The 20,945-nt window shown below is 37.1% G+C and overlaps 1 protein-coding gene across 5 annotated transcripts in view; it reads left to right on the top strand.

Moving 5' to 3' along the window:
* The window catches only part of LOC150108420 (uncharacterized), a 167,134-nt gene that overhangs the window by 75,541 nt on the left and 70,648 nt on the right, over window positions 1–20,945 (top strand). For all 5 annotated transcript variants that reach the window (XR_016548133.1, XM_090390772.1, XM_090390770.1 and 2 more), the window contains one exon: window positions 13,150–13,296. Coding sequence is in view for 4 of the 5 variants with exons in the window: in XM_090390772.1 (XP_090246898.1) it covers window positions 13,150–13,296 (147 nt within the window). In the remaining variant the exon portion in view is untranslated. The remainder of the gene's footprint in view (window positions 1–13,149; window positions 13,297–20,945) is intronic.

The raw sequence follows: 20,945 nt of genomic DNA, 5'->3' as shown, positions 1-20,945 counted from the left end.
TCTAGCTTAAGATTCCCCATAAATTTAAAGTAAAAGCTCTGATATATTCCCAGCAGTTGCAAGATTTTTTTTTTTTCAATGCAGAGAAACTAGAATACCCAGGGTGGATGGTAGCAGGGGTGGCCTCTTGTGGGAATGGGTACTTGGGAGAAGGGGGACACATCAGGTAATGCTGAGCCCAGTAGAATCTAGAGGGGATAATGCTAAGCATAGAAACAGAGTGGCATTTTTATACTTTATGCATTTTAATGCCAGGAGTATCCGGAATAAAGGAGAAGAATTGGTGGTGTTGATAGCATCAGCCTGGCCAAAGGTTATTGGGATCACTGAGATGTGGTTGACAGAAGAGGATATAATAACAAGAATAGAAGTAGCAGGGTACAGCATTTTTCAGCAGGATAGGAAATGAAAGCATGGTGGTGGAGTACTGCTTATGATAAGTGATGACTTATGTCCTCTAAGAGTGGAGACTTTGGAAGGCAGTCACACTAATGATTTTGAAAGCATATGGTGTGGGCAAGACAGGATATTTAGTGGGGTGCTGCTACAAACCAAGGAGCACAGAGGGTGGGGACCAGGAGATGTTTAGACAGTTGAGCTTGGCAGGTGCAAGAAGAATGACTGTTATGAGAGATTATAACTACAGCAGTATAAGTTGGGGAGAGAAGATGTATGTAGCAATAAGGGAATGGAATTTCTAGAATTCTTGAGGGACAAATGTCTTAGGCAACATGTAATAGAGGGAACAAGGGGTTCAAGAGTTTTTGATTTGGTCCCAGCATCAAAAGAGTTCATAATAACTGAGATGAATGACATCTCTTCCACCAGTTGGAGAGAGAGAGAGAGAGAGAGTGACCATGTGGTTTTGACTTAGAAGATGAATAGACATGCAGGAGTATCAAAGAGACGGGAACATACGTGTAATTATAAGGCAGGTGATTATAATAGCCTTAGATATCAACGTGGGGAAGTTTCATGGAGGGAGGAATTGGAATGCCTGGATATCATTAGTGCTTGAGAAATTGTAAAGGAATATTTATTAGTAGCAATAGTAAGCTGTATTCCTCAAGTGAAGAAGAGGACACAATTTGGTGTAAAGTGGATGACAAACCATATTAAACAGGAACTGCATATGGAAGAGATATAAGGAGACAGGTAAAGAGCAGATGCATGAAGAATATAAGACACAGGACAGGAGAGTGACTAGTATGGTAAGGAGAAACTGGAATATGAGAAGAGATTGGCCCAAAGATCCAGAGAAAAGCTTAGGGAATTTTTTAGCTATGTGGCTGGCAGGAGGAGAAATGATTGTGGAAGAATGACATTGTGGGATAGAAATGGGAATAGAGGTGACTGATGCAGAGGACATAGTGGAATTGTTCAATGAACACTTTATTGGAGTATTTCATCATGGAGGAGTAAATTTTAATACTAGAGGGATAGAGCATGTTCGAGGTTTAGAGGTGCAGGAGGAGAGTACTGAGTACCAAATACTCAGTACTCTGGATGTTAGTAAAGCTGTGGCACTGTATGGTATTTCACCACGAGTTTTGAGAGAATATGCTAAAGAACTGACAGCTCCTTTGACCTGGCTTTTCAATGAAAGCTTCCATTCCATGGCTACCGAAAAGGTGCCCAGGGAATGGAAGGAAGGTAAGATTGCATAAGGGTGGTAGCAGACTGGAAGTGTCTAATTATAGGCTAGTTTGTATGTCATCAGTAGTTGTTAAGATCTTAGAGAAAGTAGTGAGGGACCGTATATAGCATTGGGCAGATGAGGGTAATGTTATCTGTGAGAGTCAACATGGATTTGTGAAAGGGCGCTCTTGTTTTAGCAATATGCTAGCCTTTTATAATAAAGTTACAAGAACATTAGATGAGGGAAGGGCATATACTGCAATTTTCTTAGACTTAGTGAATGCATTTGACAGTGTGCCACATGATAAGCTGATATTTAAGTTGCAGCGAATGGGTCTGGATGTCAAATTGGTCAACTGGATTCAGGATTGGCTGTTCGATAGGTATCAGAGAGTTGTGTATGGTGGAGCAGTTTCAAGGAGGCAGAGGGTTACAAGTGGGATCCCACAGGGCTCAGTACTAGGACTTTTTTGTTTAACCTTTATATCAATGACATTGCAAGGGGATATTCAGTTGTTTGCAGATGATGCGAAGCTGGGAAGGATTATTAGTAATAGTGCAGATGTGGGAGCTCTGCAAGAGGATTTGAATAAGCTAGATAGATGGCTGCAAATGAATGGGGGTATCAGTTTAATGCAGCAAAATGTAAGGTCTTGAAGTTTGGGAAACATCGATGGGATGCTGCATTCTCTATGGGAGGAGTTATACTGGAGGAAGTAGGGGAGACAAGAGATCTGGGGTTGATGATTGATAGAAACCTGAAATTTAGGGGACATATTGCAAAGGTGGTGAAGGTAACACAGAGGATTGCTGCAATTATAAAAAGGATGCTGACCTGCAGAGATAAAAGAGTTATCATTCTATTGTATAAAACCCTGATCAGACCACACTTAGACTATTGTTCTCAGATTTAGTCCCCAGGATTTGAAGGGGATAAATTAACTGTGGAAAGAGTACAGAGGTGGATAACAAAGATGATTTCAGGATTGTACAATGTTAGTTATGAGGATCGGCTGAGGGAATGTGGACTGCAGAGTTTGGTAGATAGGAGAGGTGATATGATTGAGACTTTTAAACTGTTGAGAGGTAGTTACAGGATTGGCACTGGGAAGTTGTTTCTCTTGGTTGAACAGCGAGAAGGAGTGATGATAAGGGGGCCATTCCTGGAAGTTACAAAAGGAAGCTGTGAGCAAGAGGGCGAGGAGTGGTTTCTTTGCATGGAGGGTCGTTGAACCGTGGAATGCATTGCCTGATAGAGTGATGAGAGCAAGAATTGTCAATGAGTTTAAGGAGTGGTATGATAGACTTTGTGTTTCCTAGGAGGGACCTTCCACGATGAGTCTTTTGACTGCATGGAGGCCTGAATAATAATAATAATTTATTATTACGAAAATTTATCTTTTTTTTTTTTTTTTTTTTTGCTGCTAACCTTGTAACATGTCTGATTATAAACCTCACCCTCTCTTCATTAAATGAAGGAGAAAAATACATCGGATTAAAACTTTCAAAATTTTTACAGGTTATAGGGCTTATAAATAATTGAACTTTCAAATTTGATTATTTCAATATTTCAATAAATAAACTAGATAAACAAAGAATAAAAACTAGAGAAATGAGAACTGCAAAATACACATTATTAGATAAAAAAGGAAATGAAGATATTTTAAAAGAACTAATAATAATATCAGTAGGGAAAAAACTACTCATATGTAAACAAAATTGTATCAAAGATGTAAACTGAACAGTCAACACCCAATATCCTATGCCATGTGTTGGCAAACTTCTTTGACCGTTGATCCCTTCAAGAGTTTCTTGACTTTTAATTGACCCCCTTCTATTTTTTTATTACATAATTATAATAGGACAAGCAAAAAAGATGCTTATGTGAGTTTTTAGATTGTTTATTTTATAGTTATAGTATTTTATTGTATGTATAATATAGTATATATTATTATATTGGCTTAACGTCAAAGGGATACGTTTTTGTTTTTGACGTCCTTCTTAACATTACATATTTGATAAGAGGGATAAATAATATATAAAATATAAAATTTAATTTAGATAACAAAATAACAATAATTCGATCTTCCTTATATATATGTGAAAATAAGACTTTTATTAACTTAGTATATAATTTACTAACGTTATCAATGTGAAGGGTATGCTTCGTGACTCTTGACAAGATTAGCAATGTTGGGTTCAAAATTAGTAAGATTCAGCCTTAAATCGCCACAAAATTGAATATCTAGCTTATTTCTTTTGAAAATTGTGGAGACAACTACTGTGTTCGAGTAAAACTTTAGTTTAATATAACTAAACTCTACATTCGACGTTTCGACCTTTATATCAAGGTCATCTTCTGGAGCATATGCACTGTATACAGAGAACAAGCTACATTACAATCTTAAAGTTACTGGCCAACCGTTACAACAATTGTTGGCCTGACCTCTAAAAAAAAAAAAAAAAAAAAAAAAACCAGCTAACGCCTTTTTATTCCCGTATACAGGGAGTAGGCGAGGCCATTTAGACCTATCTAACTTTTGGAGACTGAGTGGGCAGTTCAATCTCCACTGGTACCAATCAGAGATAGATGGCCCAAGGCTATCACTAATTAAGCGGTACTCAGTGAAGAGAGATGGCTCAAATGTGCTGCCATCTCGTGGTCCCTACGATCGATTTTCTTGAGTTTACAGGACAAAAAACCCGAGTTTCCGGAAGGAAAAACCTGCTTGCCCGTGCCAGAGATCGACTAACTCAGGAACCGGTCGAAAAAAGGCTTAGAAAAATTTCCTCTAGTCGCCGACTAGACTTGAAACCAAGTCTTCCTTCGTGCGGCCAAGCGCCGTGGTTGGCAAACGCCACATCCACTGAGCTACACAGGCTCTGCCTGACCTCTAGTGAAAAAAAAAAAAATAAATAAATAAAATAAAAATTAAATAGAATACATCAACACTAGAGTCCTATTATTAATATTATCTGTTGGTTGTAGAATTACATTGGGCACAATAGTAAGTCTATGTGTATATACATATATACACATATATTTACAATATGATTATACATGTACATTCCAACCAGTTGGTATGGAATGGTTTCTAATACTGGCTAGAAGTTGGCTAGAGTCCTGACTTATGCTGGATCTTATGTATTAGGTAAGCTGAATGTGTGCCATCCAGATTCTTGGAATGTTCATGCTGCCATTGTTGATATTTGGGTGGTTTATCAGAATTTCGCAGGCTTCCTTAAATTTTCTTTCGTACCAGGTTTTTGTATGGTGTAAAGAGCAGGTGCTTTTTCAGTCGATTTGGTGTAAGGTGTTGAGCGCATGATCTGAGAGGCCTACTTCACCAAAATGGTTATATTTAATGTGTCTTATGTGTTTTTTCTTACGTATAGGGATTGTACGTCCTATTTCAATGTATAGTAAGTTACAGGTGCAGTGGATGCAATAGGGGAGGAGAGGATTCTTAGAGGAGTTGAATATGGTTTTAAGTTTAGTAGGCGGCTTAAAGGTGGCATTGAGGTTATAATGGTGTAGGATTCTGTTGATTTTTTCCAATAACCCTTTAATGTGTGGAATGGCTATGGTTTTACTGTAATCTAGATTCTTTTTTGTTGATGTTTTATGGAGTATTTTATTGATAGTATTTTTGTTATAGCCATTATTTATGAATGTGTCGCTGATGATTTTTAGTTCTTGCTTCAGGACTTGCTGGTTAGAGTATGCTCCAGAAGATGGCCTTGATATAAAGGTCGAAACGTCGAATGTAGAGTTTAGTTATATTAAACTAAAGTTTTACTCAAACACGGTAGTTGTCTCCATAATTTTCAAAAAAATGTACTCGAATCACCGTGCAAGCCGAAAAGAAAAGAAAAGCTTATTTCTTTGTTTTGTTAAAATGAAATTAACCAGCTTCAACCATTTACGAGCTTGGAAATGCAAGCAAAAAGGGGAGTACCACTTCAGAAAGTTTTGGATATAACTTAAAGTCCTATTTTTAAAAAGCGTCTTAGCTTCAAGATCAACTGACAATTCAATAAGTTCATCTTGTAAGTTACATTTGATATTTTCAATAACTACAGAAAATGGCATGATAACCCAATCTGGAATGTGCATGTTTTCAAAACCTGCAAAGCGCAATTTAAAATCATCCTCAAATTTTGAAAATGTTTTGTGTATATTTCTAAGTCTTCATCTTTTACTTCCAATTGCCATAGATTTGAGAAGTACTGAAAATCTTTTTGTAACAATGATGATTTAAATAAGGCTAATTTAACTTGGAAGAATAAAAGAATCATCCGAGCTTGAATAATCGTGACATCTTTATCTTGTAGATGGGTCTGTACATCATCAAATTTTGAAAATAAGTCTGGTAAGTAGAAAATATGATTCTTATTTCTCTTCAGTTCATCACTCAAAAACAAATTTACATCTGTAAGAAACTCTGGGGTTGAGTCGAACAACTCAACAAATCTTTGTAGACTTGCATCTCTAGACAACCATCTTACTTCAGCATGCAAGAGTAATTGGTTTGATACTTCATTATTTTTTTCACAAAGTTTGGCAAACAATCGCGATTTAAGAGGATGAGCTCTAATTTGATTAATAGATTTAATACACACTCTTAGAGTATCATGCAGTTCATCACTGAGAGTTTTTGCCACCAAATGGTTTCAGTGCAACACACAGTGAATAGTACGTACACGTTGAACTTTTTCTTTCAGAAAGGCAGTGAATCCTCGATAACGGTCCACCATTGCAGGTGCACCATCTGTGGCTACTGCTGTTATATTAGTAAATGGAATATCATACTTATTTAACTATTCCTCCAATCGCTGAAAAATTGTCAACCCCATTCCATCACTTTCAAAATATTTTGCAAATAAAAATTCATCAACAATTTGATGTTTGGTTTTACTATAATATCTTATATAAGCCATAAGAATAGAAGAACTATCGAATGTAGATTCATCAAGTTGGATGAAGAACTTGCTATTTTTGAGTTCTGATACTACAGTTTTTTCTACATCTTCAGCTATTTCACCAGTACGTGTTTTCACGGTATTTGCACTCAATGGTAAGCATTTTAAAACAGGACTAGAATCTTTTTCATTATGGTTTCAATTACTTCTTTGATTGCGGGTATAACAATGTCCTCTGCAATTATATATGGTTTTCCTTTTTTTACTATATTAAAAGAAATATTGTAGGAGGCTGTTAATCCTTGTTTATTGTCAGCTTTGGCAGGTGCTTTCATAAATGATTTTATAGTTGGTCGATGTGTGTATTTCTCTTTCAGTTCTTTAAAAAAGTCAAGATCTTTATCTTTCTTATCTTGATGGAGTCTTTGAAGATGATCTTTCATTTTTGCTGGTTTCATTGCATTGTTACTAAAAGTTTTTTCACAAAGAAGACACATAGGCCTCATTTCATTTCTCAATGAAGCAATAAACCCAAGTTTCAAATATTCTAACGAATATTGTCTGCATTTCTTTTTAGAATCTGAAGCTGCCATTGTGGTTACTGGGGTTGTAACAAAATAATTAAAATTGACGTCAGTAAGCAAAAGTAATGTCTAAATAATATACAAAACTACCAGCCCTGCTCAACTCTTCAACATAGAGAAGTTTGGTTTATGAATGAATAACGATTGAATTATAATATGTATATTGATGAATTTTAGAACATTAATGCTCACTTGTATGTTGATGCGCAATAATGAGACTGGGATTGAATACGTGTAAGTATAAGTAAATAAGCAACTGTGCACATGTTTCAATCTTGCTCCCGCCGTGCCGGCTGGGCAGGAACCATCGACATCCGTTTATTGGTAAATACGTCATTTTGGCCTCCGTAACTATTTTCATGACCTTGCTCCATCTTACAGGTCCTATTCATGTCATTGTTCCCACAATTCACTCTTAATTGCGTTGTCATTCAGGATGGAGGTAATCCAAGTTAACCGAATTAAATATTACCCGTACAATGATGTCTTATATTTTTCTATTAACCCCTAACAATGTTATATCGACCCCTTTGATGACTACTGCCCTAGACAGTTAATAAAATATAAACAATTTGGGAAGAGGAGGCTGGTAGTCTTCAAAAGAGGCTATTATATTAAAAATGAGACCGAAACAGATCATAAGATCCATATTTAGCGTTATTATGATGATGATGATGATCATTCCATCTAGATATTGGTCTTCCTCTGGGTCTTTTTCCTGCCATCCTGGGCTCAAAAACGTTTTGCTAACCTTTTCTCAACCATTGTGTTTAAGTGACCATTCCACCTTATAATAACTCCCATCACACACATTCCTGAATGCTGATAGTGTCAAGTTTCTTCCTGATATTTTAATATGATTCTGCCATTGATGCCATTTCTTCACTTCCCTATTTTTTCTTAGTGTTCTCTGTGGTGTGTAGTCACAAATTTTTTTAAGCCCATCTCTCAGATCCTTAAGTGAAATTTGAACACTGTTGTACATTGCTCACTTAGTGTTTTTCTAATTTCTTTCTTATTCTGTATAAATTTATTCAACTGGCTCCCTACCATACATTCCAGCATTACTTATTTTGTTGTTTTTCCATATTGCATTTGCCATCTTCACTAAAAATAGTTCCAAGATTTCAGATAATTGATGAATTTCATCTAGTGTACAACTACAACCACCAATTTACTCATTTGACTCCTCACTATACTGGCTTTGCTTAATCTGTTATTTATTTCCATATTTAATATACCATCCTCACAAAAAATTATGCCCAATTTTTAGATGGTAGATGAACTTCATCTCCTGATATGAGACTACCACCCTACTTACTGAAGTGGCTTGAAAAATACTACATTTCATCTCTGGAGAGTTACTGCATTATCTGATCTTTAGCTCTTTCGTGGCACTAATACATGATTGATGATTGTATGTTAGGTGTCAGTTTTTTTGTAGGTGAAATTCCCATAATATAATATGCACCTATTCTGTAGTTGAGGTTTCCTTTTTTCCCTACCTGTATTCATAATTTTAGTATCTTTTTTTTTTAATTACTGATTTTCATACCAAATTTGTTACAGAAGTTATTTAATTATGCTTAGTCTTGAAGGTGCTTGCTGCCATTTAAGAGAATAATATTATCTACATAAAGACCTAAGCTTAATCTCTCTCATGGTCTGCACAAATCATACATAACATCAGTGTTATTTATGATCAGTGGAGATAGTGTACAGTCTTGCCTTAAACCTGATTTAATATCAAACCATTTCTTATATCCTTCAGTTTTTAACTGCTTGCAACGTATAAGCTATTGCTCAGTGAAGGTTTCATTCATACTATGCAGATTTTGTATAGTATAGTATAGTTTGGCCAATTCTTCCTTTGAAATCTTGTTTGAGATCAGTAAATTTTATATTCTCATGATTTTTTTTTGACTCTTTCATAAGGGCCAAAAAATGGGTTTATGTGAAAAATCGGTCTAATCTCATAACCTGCTTTTCATGTAAACCCAGTTTGTTCTTTGCCACTTTCCTCTTCAATTTTTCTCAGCCTTTTTTTCAAACATATTTGTATAAATCTTTTCCTGACACTGATGTGCTAGGTTTATATGCACAGTGTTTAAACTGGTCACTGAATTAGAAAGTTTTATTTAATACTGTCCGACAACAGATACGAGAACCTCGGTTGGCTCTGTGCCAAATCAATTCATGTTGAATGGGAGAAAGAAATAAGATGAAGTATGAATTGGTCACCAACATGCGAAATCACGTGCTTTATACGTAAAATTTTCGAACTATTATACAAGCAAAATAGTTACCGCTTTATAAACTACAATATTCCTAAAGGGGAAGTTAATTTTCTGATGTGTGATAATAATCAACTCATCCCACAATACAAATTGATTACCCTATTATCAGAATAGATTCTCCTTCTTCTGACATGCACAGAGGTGTCAAAGGATCTCGCATCTGTGGGTGTACAGTACCATGTTGGACCTCTTTTAGCCCAAATTACGGTACATATGTGGTTTGGCATAGATTCCATGAGGTGTTGGATTGCATTTACATCCACAACATACCAGGTGTTCACCAGGCGGTCCTTTAACTGGCTCAGATTTCATGGAAGAGGACTTTGCTCTTTGATCTGTTTTTCTAACATGTCCCAAACATTCTAAATAGGGGTTCAGATCCAGGCATTGCAGAAGCCAGGGAAATTGCCATGCTCACTGAACCACTTGAGCCTTCAACCTGTTGGTTGGAGAGCAGACATGCTATCCACTCAGCCAACCAGGCTTGCATTATAGTTCAAAAAAGCTTGAAAATAGATTTCTCTTTTGCTATTTAGTCAAAAACAGAGAAAATAAACTCATTATAGTGGAACCTCGGTTGTTGAATGACTCTTATCTTGAACAAATCGGTTCCTGAACATATTTTCCAAACAAAAAATGCCCCGGTTTCTAAACAGAATCTCGGTTCCCGAACAGGCAAACCGGCAACCATGTGCTCTGTGTGCTGAGCTGTAAGGCGGGAAAGCGTCAGTTATGCAGCAGCCTCCACTCAGTGCATACACGTGCTCAGATTTGCAGTGAGTTTTCTTGATTTTTCTTTGTGTTTTGTTGTTTTTTTATAAATTATTATTAAATAAGCCATCATGGGGCCGAAGAAGAATAGTGATAGCAGCAAAGTGAAAAGAAAAGTTGTTAGAAACATGATGGAGATGAAAAAAGAAAATCATATCCAAAACATTCATGTCTCGAATCTTGCTATGCAGTTCGGTATGGCGAAATCAACGATCTGTACAATACTCAAAAATAAAGAGGTGATCAAGGGAGCTGATGTTGCAAGAGGAAAGTTCTTACTAAACGAAGATCACAAATGATCGAAGAAGTAGAAAAATTGTTGCTGATTTGGATAAACGAGAAACAGTTAGCTGATGATAGTGTTTCTGAGGCTATAATTTGTGGAAAAGCTAGGCGATTACATGATGACCTGTTAAAGAAAAATCCTGTTACGAGTGCTGATACTGATGTGTTTAAAGCTAGTAGAGGGTGGTTCAAGAAATTTAAGAGAAGAAATGGCATACATAGTGTGGTTAGGCATGGGGAAGCTGCGAATTCGAACCAAGAAGCTGCTGAGAAATATATGCAAGAATTTAGTGACTATGTAAAGGCTGAGGGTTTATTTACCCAACAAGTGTTCAACTGTGATGAAACCGGCCTATTTTGGAAAAAATTGCCAAAGAGGACCTACATCACTTAGGAGGAAAACATTGCCAGGACACAAACCAGTGAAGGACACGCTGACTCTTTTGCTATGTAGATGTGCAAGTGGGGACTTCAAGGTCAAGCCATTGCTTGTGTACCACTCTGAGAATCCGAGGGTGTTTAAGAAAAATAACGTGATGAAAATTAAATTATCTGTTACGTGAAGGGCTAATAGTAAGGCTTGGGTAATCAGGCAATTGTTTATTGAGTGGATCCATGAAGTCTTTGCCCCAAGTGTGAGAAAATACCTTCAAGAACAAAATTTGCCAATTAAATGCCTTCTTGTGATGGACAGTACTCCTGCTCACCCTCCAGGCTTGGAGGACGAGTTAGTAGAGGAGTTTGATTTTATCACAGTGAAGTTCCTGCTTCCTAACACAACTTCTCTAATCTAGCCCATGGACCAGCAGGTTATTTTGAACTTTAAGAACCTTTACACCAAAGCACTGTTTCAAAGGTGTTTTGAAGTGACCTCTGACCAGAATTAACACTCAGAGAATTCTGGAAAAATCACTTCAACATCCTCCATTGCTTAAGTATCCTTGACAAAGCCTGGGCGCAAGTGACTTACAGGACCATGAACTCAGACTTGAAGAAATTGGGGCCATCCTGTGTAGCAGACAGAGACATCAAGGCTGAGCATGTTGCTCTTGTCAATGATATTGTGTCTCATGGGCTTGGAAGTCGACACTGCTGATGTAGAGGATTTAGTGGAGGATCACAGGAATGAGCTCACCATGGAAGAACTGGAAAACCTTCAGAAAGAGTAGCAAAAGACGGAGGTGGAGGAAATGTCTTCAGGCACAGAGGAAGGAAGGGAGGATGTTCCTAGTTCTTTGATCAAAGAAATGTCTGCGAAATAGGGTTAGGTGCGAAGTTTTGTGGAAAGATATCACCCTCATAAAGCTGTAGCAAACATCATAAACCTTTTCAATGATAGTGCCATGTCTCACTTCAGAAACATTTTAAAATGCAGTGAAAAACAAATCTCATTGGACAGGTTTTTAGTGAGACAGAGGCCCAGTGTCTCAAGCAAAGTCGAGTGGTGCCGAGAGACAGAAAAGAGAAAGAGAAAAAACACCAGAAAGACAGTTACCTGATGTTTTTATGGAAGCAGACCCCTCTTCCTCACCTCCTTCCACTTATGCCATCAACTCTCCTCCGTATAGTTAAAGTGAAGTTAAATTTTCATCTATATTTTATCTATTTATTGTGTTTATTCTTTTTTGTGTAAGATTTTATGCATTTTCATTGTTTTGTATATGATTTTATGCATGAAGAACTCTTATAAAGGTTTAAATAAACAATCATCTGGGGTTCGGGAACGGATTAATCCATTTTACATTAATTCTTATGGGAAAATGGTTTCATTTTTCAAAAAAATTGGTTCCCAAACAGCCTTTAGGAACAAATTATGTTTGACAACCGAGGTTCCACTGTATTTTGCTCTGGCTCTTCTACATCAATAAATAGCTTTATCTTCTTGAAGTAGATCTCAAACTTCTGTTGACATAAATGCATCACATCTACTTCCCTCATCCAAAAAGCTAAGCTGTATTTTTCATTCCAAATGTGACTTCTTATCCAAACACCTATTTCCTCTATAAATCTTGGATTCTTTGATCTCTGTAATACTTCTCCTACATTTGGAAAAGTGTCTTGCAACTTCTTTAAAATGCATGGAATAATTTTAGCAGTGATTAATTAAAGATCCCACTCTTTCTGATTCGTCTTCCTGTTATGCAGTGCCAATTTAATTAATTTTTGTGCTTCTCTATATATTTCCATTTTTCAGATGAATTGTCATCTGTCATTCTCTCCTGTTTAAAAAAAAAAAAAAAAGGAAGCTTGAACAGTCAAACAACTTGATTTGACTTCAGATTTTAAGCTATTATTCTTTATTTCATCCCTGCTACCTGCAACAAAACATTATCTATCAGCATTTCTCAAAACTACAATGGAGTCTAATAATTTTTTTCTTGTGTATCTGCTAGTAAGGAATATAGCTATTTAAAAAAGAAAAAGAAAAAAGAAATGAAAGTCAGATAGCTACCAGATATAGAACAGTTTGCCAAAAAAAAAAAAAAAAAGTCAAAGGAATCCTAGATTCCCCCCCCACCCCAAAAAAAGAAAATACTAAGAAATACTAATGATGATTATTTCTGAAATTTTAGTTTCCCTAAGTTTTAAATAGTGTGTATTGATATGTAGTTACAGGAATAGAAATCTTATGGTTAATTTTACATTTTCAGCAAAACATGCCGAATCATGTGAGAATTCTCAGGACTGTAGAGAAAATGATTATAATTCTGTTTGCAAGAGAGGAAAATGTCAGTGCATCAGAGGCTTTACTTATCTTGTTCCTTTAAATTCTTTGGACAAAAAATGTTATAGGATATGTAAGTTAATTTTTTAAGAATTATTTGGTATAAACATAAATGTTTTTAATTTTACTATTACATACAATATCAACAAGGATTTTATAACTAGGGAAAGGTGGATTATATGTATTTTAGGGTTTAGAATTTAAAAAGTGAAACATGTTTTATTTTAGCATGTATCTTAGATTCATTGTTCAAAGTATGTGAAAACATAAGCTTGGCTAAGTAATTTTCAGTGATAAATATTTAAAAAAAATTATGCAGTTAGGAAAAAAAATTGCAATGTGATGTAAACAGTCAAAATTCAAGTGCTTGATAATTTTACTATATTTATAAGTAGGAAAAGTAGATATAGAAAGCATAGTATTTTATGGGACATCCCTAACTAAACTTCCTTTTGGCCACTATCAAATACACAACATTTAGGCAAAGTATAAGATGCAAGTGAGTATTTTAGATTAAAACCATCCATATATATTTCAAGATTAGTAGAAGAAAGGATTCATCTTCAGAAATTCTAGGTATATGCTGGGTGGCCAAATTGTTTTTATTTCTCTTTAGAGCTGAAACAAATTTAACCATGAACATAAAATTGTATATGATATATAAATACAATAAGATTGTATTTATGTACAATAAGAGCGGTGATATTGAATGGCATAATAGCGAGAATGTGTGACAAGAGAGGACTGGTATATGTGGATGCTTGGAGTGCGTTTGAGGAAAGAGAGGAATTGTATGCGAGAGACCGTTTACATTTGAATGAGGAAGGACGTAGGCATCTGAAGAGATTGCTGTTCTGAACGAGTCAGTGTGTCCCAGGGAGGATGATAGCAGGGGTGGCCTCTTGTGGGAATGGATACTTGGGAGAGGGGAGACAATGTCAGGTAACACTGAGCCCAGTGGAGTCTAGAAGGGATAATGCTGGGTATAGAAACAATGGCATTTATATGCTTTATACTAATGCCAGGAGTATCCGGAATAAGGGAGAGGAATTGGTGGTGCAGATAGCATCAGCCTGGCCAAAAATTATTGCGATCACTGAGACGTGGTTGACAGAAGGGGATATAACAACAGGAATAGAAGTCGCTGGGTATAGCATTTTTTGTCAGGATAAGAGGGGAAAGCGTGGTGGTGGGGTACTGCTTATGATAAGTGATGACCTATGTCCTCTAAGAGTGGAGAATTTGGAAGGAAGTGAGACAAATGATTTTGAGAGCGTATGGTGTGAGGTAGAGGTAGGCAAGACAGGATATTTAGTGGGGTGTTGCTACAGACCCAGGAGCACAGAGGATGGGGACCAGGAGGTGTTTAGACAGCTAAGTTTGGCAAGTGCAAGAAGAATGATTGTTATGGGAGATTTTAACTTCAGCAGTATAAATTGGAGAGAGGAAGATGCATGTAGCAATAGGGGAATGGAATTTCTAGAATTCTTGAGGGACAAATGTCTTAGGCAACATGTAATAGAGGGAACAAGAGGTTCAAAAGTTTTGGATTTGGTTATAGCATCAGAAGAGTTGATAATAACTGAGTTGACGTCTCTCCCACTAGTTGGAGAGAGTGACCATATGGTGTTGACTTGGAAAATGAATAGACATGCAGGAGTATCAAAGAGACGGGAACTTATGTGGAATTATAAGGCAGGTGATTATAATAGTCTTAGACGTCAACTTGGGGAAGTTTCATGGAGGGAGGAATTGGAAGTCCGGGATATCACTAGTACGTTGGAAATTGTGAAAGATTATTTGTTATCAGCAATGGTAAGTTGTATACCACGAGTGAAGAAGAGGACGCAATTTGGAGTAAAGTGGATGACAAACAATATTAAACAGGAATTGCATGCGAAAAAGAGGCTATTGAAGAGATATAAGGAGACAGGTGAAGAGATGCATGAGGAATATAAGACACAGGCCAGAAGAGTGACTAGTGTGGTAAGGAAAGTGAAACTGGAATATGAGAGGAGATTGGCCCTAAGATCCAAAGAAAATCCTAGGGAATTTTTTAGCTATGTGTCCCGTAGGAGGAGAAATGACTGTGGAAGAATGATATTGTGGGATAAAATGGGAATAGAGTGACTGATGCAGAGGACATAGTGGAATTGTTCAATGAACACTTTATTGGAGTATTTCATCCTAGAGGAGTCAGTTTTAATGTTAGAGGGATAGGACTGGTTCGAGGTCTGGAGGTACAGGAGGAGAGTGTGTTTCAGATATTGAGTACTCTGGCTGTCAGTAAAGCTGTGGGACTGGATGGTATTTCACCACGAGTTTTGAGAGAATGTGCTAGGGAACTAACAGTGCCTTTAACCTGGCTTTTCAATGAAAGTCTGGCTGTGGAAAAGGTGCCCAGGGAATGGAAGGAAGGTAAGATAGTGCCATTGCATAAGGGTGGTAACAAACTGGAAGTGTCTAATTATAGGCCAGTCTGTGTGTCATCAGTAGTTGTTAAGATCTTGGAGAAAGTAGTGAGGGACCGTATACAGCATTGGGCAGATGAGGGTGATGTTATCTGTGAGAATCAACATGGATTTGTGAAAGGACGCTCTTGTTTTATCAATATGCTAGCCTTTTATAATAAAGTTACGAGAACATTAGATGAGGGAAAGGCATATACTGCAATTTTCTTAGACTTGGTGAAGGCATTTGACAGGGTGCCACATGATAAGCTGATATTTAAGTTGCAGCACATGGGTCTGGATGTCAGATTGGTCAACTGGATTCAGGATTGGCTGTCTGATAGGTATCAGAGAGTTGTGTATGGTGGAACAATTTCCAGGAGGTAGAGGGTTACAAGTGGGATCCCACAGGGCTTAGTACTACGACCTATATTGTTTAACCTTTATATCAATGACATAGCCAGTGAATTGCAGGGGGATATTGCAGGGTCTCAGTACTGGGAGCTATATTATTTAATCTTTATATCAGTGACATTGTCCGTGGATTGCAAGAGGATATTCAGTTGTTTGCGGATGATGCGAAGCCGGGAAGGATTATTAGTAATAGTGCAGATGTGGTAGCCCTGCAAAAGGATTTAAATAAGCTAGATAGACAAATGAATGGGCGTGTCAGTTTAATGCAGCAAAATGTAAGGTCTTGAGGTTAGGGAAACATCGATGGGATGCTGCATACTCTATGGGAGGAGTTATACTGGAGGAAGTAGGGGAGACAAGAGATCTGGGGTTGATGATTGAAAGAAACCTGAAGTTTAGGGGACATATTGCAAAGGTGGTGAAGGTAACACAGAGGATTGCTGCTATTATGAGAAGGACACTGACCTGCAGAGATAAGAGGGTTATCATTCCATTGTATAAGTCTCTGATCAGACCACACTTGGACTATTGTTCTCAGATTTGGTCCCCAGGATTTGAAGGGGATAAATTAACTGCGGAAAGGATACAGAGGCGGATGACAAAGATGGTTTCAGGACTGTACAAGGATAGTTATGAGGATCGGCTGAGAGAATGTGGACTGCAGAGTTTGGTAGATAGGAGAGGTGATATGATTGAGACTTTTAAACTGTTGAGAGGTGGTTACAGGGTTGACACTGGGAAGTTGTTTCGCTTGGTTGAACAGTGGGAAGGAGTGATGACAAGAGGCCATCCCTGGAAGTTACGAAAGGAAACTGTGAGCAAGAGAGTAAGGAGTGGTTTCTTTGTGTGGAGGGTGGTTGAGCCGTGGAATGCATTGCCAGATGGAATGGTGGGAGCGAGAACGGTCAGTGAGTTTAAAGAGTGGTATGATAGACTTTGTGTTTCTCGGGGGGGGGGGGGGGGCTCCCCTCGATGAGTCTTGACAGACTTTATGTCTTAGGAAGGACCTCCCTCGAGAGTCTTTTGACTCCTTGGAGGCCTGAATAATAATAATAATAATTATAATAATAATAATAATAAAGATAGTAAATAAATTGTGTAAAATAAAAACAGACACAATTTGATCAATATTGGATAATTATATAAGCTGATGGTAGAATAAAATCACAAAATGATGTCTTATGCATGAAAAATGGTTTAAAATTCTCAATAGACAAATGATTTTTTTAAAAATGATTTTTATTTAGTTGTTGGGATTTAGGATATTGCAGTTTGTAAAAAGAAATGAAAACAGTAGACCTCATTATGGTGATCAGAGTGTCATTCACTATTTGCTTAATTGAGATTCTGGAAAGACTTGCTAATTTTTGGATAGTTAAATAATTATCCTCTATGTCTAGTAATTGTTTCAGTATTTTTCTTTACATTGTATTTTTATCCTGTATAATCTTATGTTCATGCCCAACCAGGTGGATGGCCTGGATGTATAGAGAAGGTACAACCAGGTCATCCACCATACCTATAACTCCTGAAGGTAGGTCCTTCCTTCTAATAACATTGAAAGATATATCAGTGGTTCTACTTTTAATCTAAAATATTTATTTGCATTCTGTGCCATTATTAGGATGATGCAGTTCAGTATTTTAGATAAAAAAAATCATGTGTATTTAATAGTGGCTAAAAGGAGATCATTTAGAGGTAGGTCCATATATATATGGATCAAAGTTATATAACTCAGAGGACACCTCCCCTAGCCTTTAAAGGAATGCAGAGAACCGACCAGGGCTTCTGACCTAATGTACAATCCTCACCTTCTCGTGGTGTACCCTGTTAGATATCTACCTGGATACTGAACGAACGAGAATGGGCTGGCAATTTGGGATTTAGCCGACCAAATTGTATTCTTATTATCTTAAACCAAAATACAAAATGATGGTACAACATGACAGAATTTCATGCCTGCCGGGAGCGTCGGAAGGTTAAAAAAGGCCCCCGTTGTTTTCGCCAGGGAACCAGGGCAAACAGCGAAAAGTCAGTTACTGGAACAAATCTGAAAACACATCCCAACTCAACATCACCAGAGTTAAAGATTGGTACTAGCAACATAAGAATCCTGAATGGCAAAGAAATGGATCTAGCTGAGGAATTAGATAAGTACCAGATCGACATAATAGGGGTGACTGAAACAAAACAGACAAAAACTGGTGAGATCTTTCTGAGCAATAAATACAAAATATTATACTCAGGCAAAGACAATCAAGGAAAAGAAGGAGTAGCCATAGTATTCAAACCAAAATATGAGGCTAATCTTCTTGAATAGCAGGCACTCTCAAGTAGCGTGATGTGGGCAAATGTGAGAATGGGGAACTGGACAATGAGACTTATTTGTGCCTATGGTCCCACAGAAGGTTCTACTAAGGTAGAAGTGGAGGAATTTTTTGAGGCTTTAGAGAAACCAACAGACACCAAGTTGGTCCTTGTTGGGGATCTAAATAACAGAGTAGGAAATGATTGTCAGACATACAAAAATATTTTGGGAAAAATTGGAGAAAAGAGCAAAGCTAATAATAATTGCAAATATCTGTTGGATTTCTGCTCAGGACATGGACTGGTTATTACTAACACAATATTCCAACATAAAAATGTGCACAAATTCACATGGAGAGAAGAGACAAGGAATAAGAAAAGTCTCATCGACTATTTTATTGTTGATAGGGATGTTTTCTCCCTGGTGCAGGACACCAGGGTGTACAGAGGATTTGAAATTGGAAGTGATCACCATTTAGTCCTGAGCAGGATAAAATTGAATTTCATATTGAAAAGAATAACATGTAAGAAAGTTTTAAAATGAATAAAAGTTGAGCAGCTCTCAGATATGAACTGTAGACAAAAATACACAAAGATTATTGAAGAAAAAATGAAAGAGTTTGAGAACAGAAATCAAACCTTGGAGAGTCAGTGGCAAACTCTGAAGAAATCATTGATTGATTCTGCCAGAGAGGCATGTGGTGAGGTTGTCTGCAAGGATAAAAAAACCAGAACTCCCTAGTGGACACAGGAAGTTTAAGAGGCAGTGAAGGAAAAGAAGAAGGCATAACGAAAGTTCCTGTCAAATAAGTCAGCTTGTGCTCTTAGAGAATATAGAGACAAATGCAAGAATGCTAAACACTGTGTAAAACTAGCTAAACAAAAGTAATGGGAGGACTTTGGTAAGAACATAGAAAATAAATATCAAGAAGGTGGCAAGATATTCTGGAGGTTTTAAGAAGCTCAGAAATGGAGGAATGAGTGGTGTAAAAGGAGTTATAGATGATAAAGGTGACATGAAAATGGGAGAAAAGGATATCCTTGAAGTATAGAATAATTACTTCGAAAAACTGCTAAATGAAACAGGCAGCGATGACATCACAGTGGTAAAAAACACTGACCAGGCATGCAGTCAGGAATACATATCCATACTTGAAGTAGAAAAGGCCATGAAAGGCTTGAAATGTGGAAAGGCATCAGGAGTAGATGATATATTCGACCAGAAATGCTGAAGTATGGTGGTATAAGAGTCTTACAGTGGCTGCACTGCATAGTTCAGAAAGCCTGGACAGAGGGACAAATTCCCGATGATTGGAGTAGAGCTCTCATAGTACCCATATATAAAAAGGGAAATAAAACTGCATGTGAGAATTATAGAGGTATTTACCTACTGAGTGTTCCTGGCAAGATCTATGCAAGTATACTTGAGAAACGGTTGTGAAGAATTGTGGAAGAAAAGCTTGGTGAAGAACAAGCTGGATTCAGGCCATATAGAGGCTGTCAGGATCAGATCTTCACTTTACAACAAATAGTCGAGAAAGCATGGGAATATAACTAAGATCTGTATTTAAGTTTTGTTGATTTGGAAAAGGCATATGACAAGGTGCCAAGAGAGAAGCTATTCAATATGCTGCAGTTATATGGTGTAAATGGGGCATTATATCAAGCAATACTTAGTCTTTATTTGAGTTGTAAGTCAGCAGTTAGAATTGAAGGAAGTACAGGAAGATGGTTTAATGTTAAATGTGGTGTGAGACAAGGATGTATATTATCCCCTCTGTTATTCTTTATCTATATGGATCAGCATTATGAAGGAAAGTGGTATTAAACATGATATCAAAATTGGAGATGTTAATCGTGTGGACAGACTTATGTGTTCGTCGAACATGTTGTTTATTATTTTAACGGTATAATAGAACACAGAAACTAAGTAAATAATTGATTTATTAACTTGATGCTGATATTTCGCTGGTATTATAACCAGCATCTTCAGAGCACAAAAACACTGTTTGTCACAATACGCGAGACTAAAACAACATGGTGTACATTAACAAAATTGTAGCAGCAACACAAAGACTAGAGTTCTGATTTTGGCGCCCTTTATCTGAAAAAAAAAAAAAAAAAAAAAAAAAAAAAAAAACGCTATCATATATTGCTAGAGTCCTAGAAAAGTGCTAGTTTTTCCTTAATATGACTGTCTCCCAGATCTTCGGCAAGTTAATACAGCCATATTTGTTGAGATTTGGAGTGTGTTTAGGGCTTCTGTTGCCTCTAAGAACAATCTCTCTGATTTATATGGGTTTCTGTGTAGTACTTTTGTGTTTTTCCAGTTGATCCTGTGTGCAGGGGTATCCAGAGCATGGTCTGCTAGGCCCGACTTCCCATAATGATATTTCCGGACGTATCGTTTATGTTCGCTGATGCGGATATTCACAGTTCTTCCTGTTTGACCGTAGTAGGCTTGATTGCATGAGCAGGGTACTTGGTAGACTCCTGGATGTGATAAAGGAGGAATGCTGTCCTTGGGTGAGCGGATGAGGGTGGCTAATTT

This window comes from Typopeltis vanoorti, chromosome 3, assembly GCF_054136105.1.
Source record: "Typopeltis vanoorti isolate ZY-2024b chromosome 3, IOZ_Tvanoo_1.0, whole genome shotgun sequence".
Classification (NCBI taxonomy): Eukaryota; Metazoa; Arthropoda; class Arachnida; order Uropygi; family Thelyphonidae; genus Typopeltis; species Typopeltis vanoorti.
The sequence above is the reverse complement of the archived record's forward strand: the minus strand, read 5'-3'. Positions and strand labels throughout refer to the sequence as shown.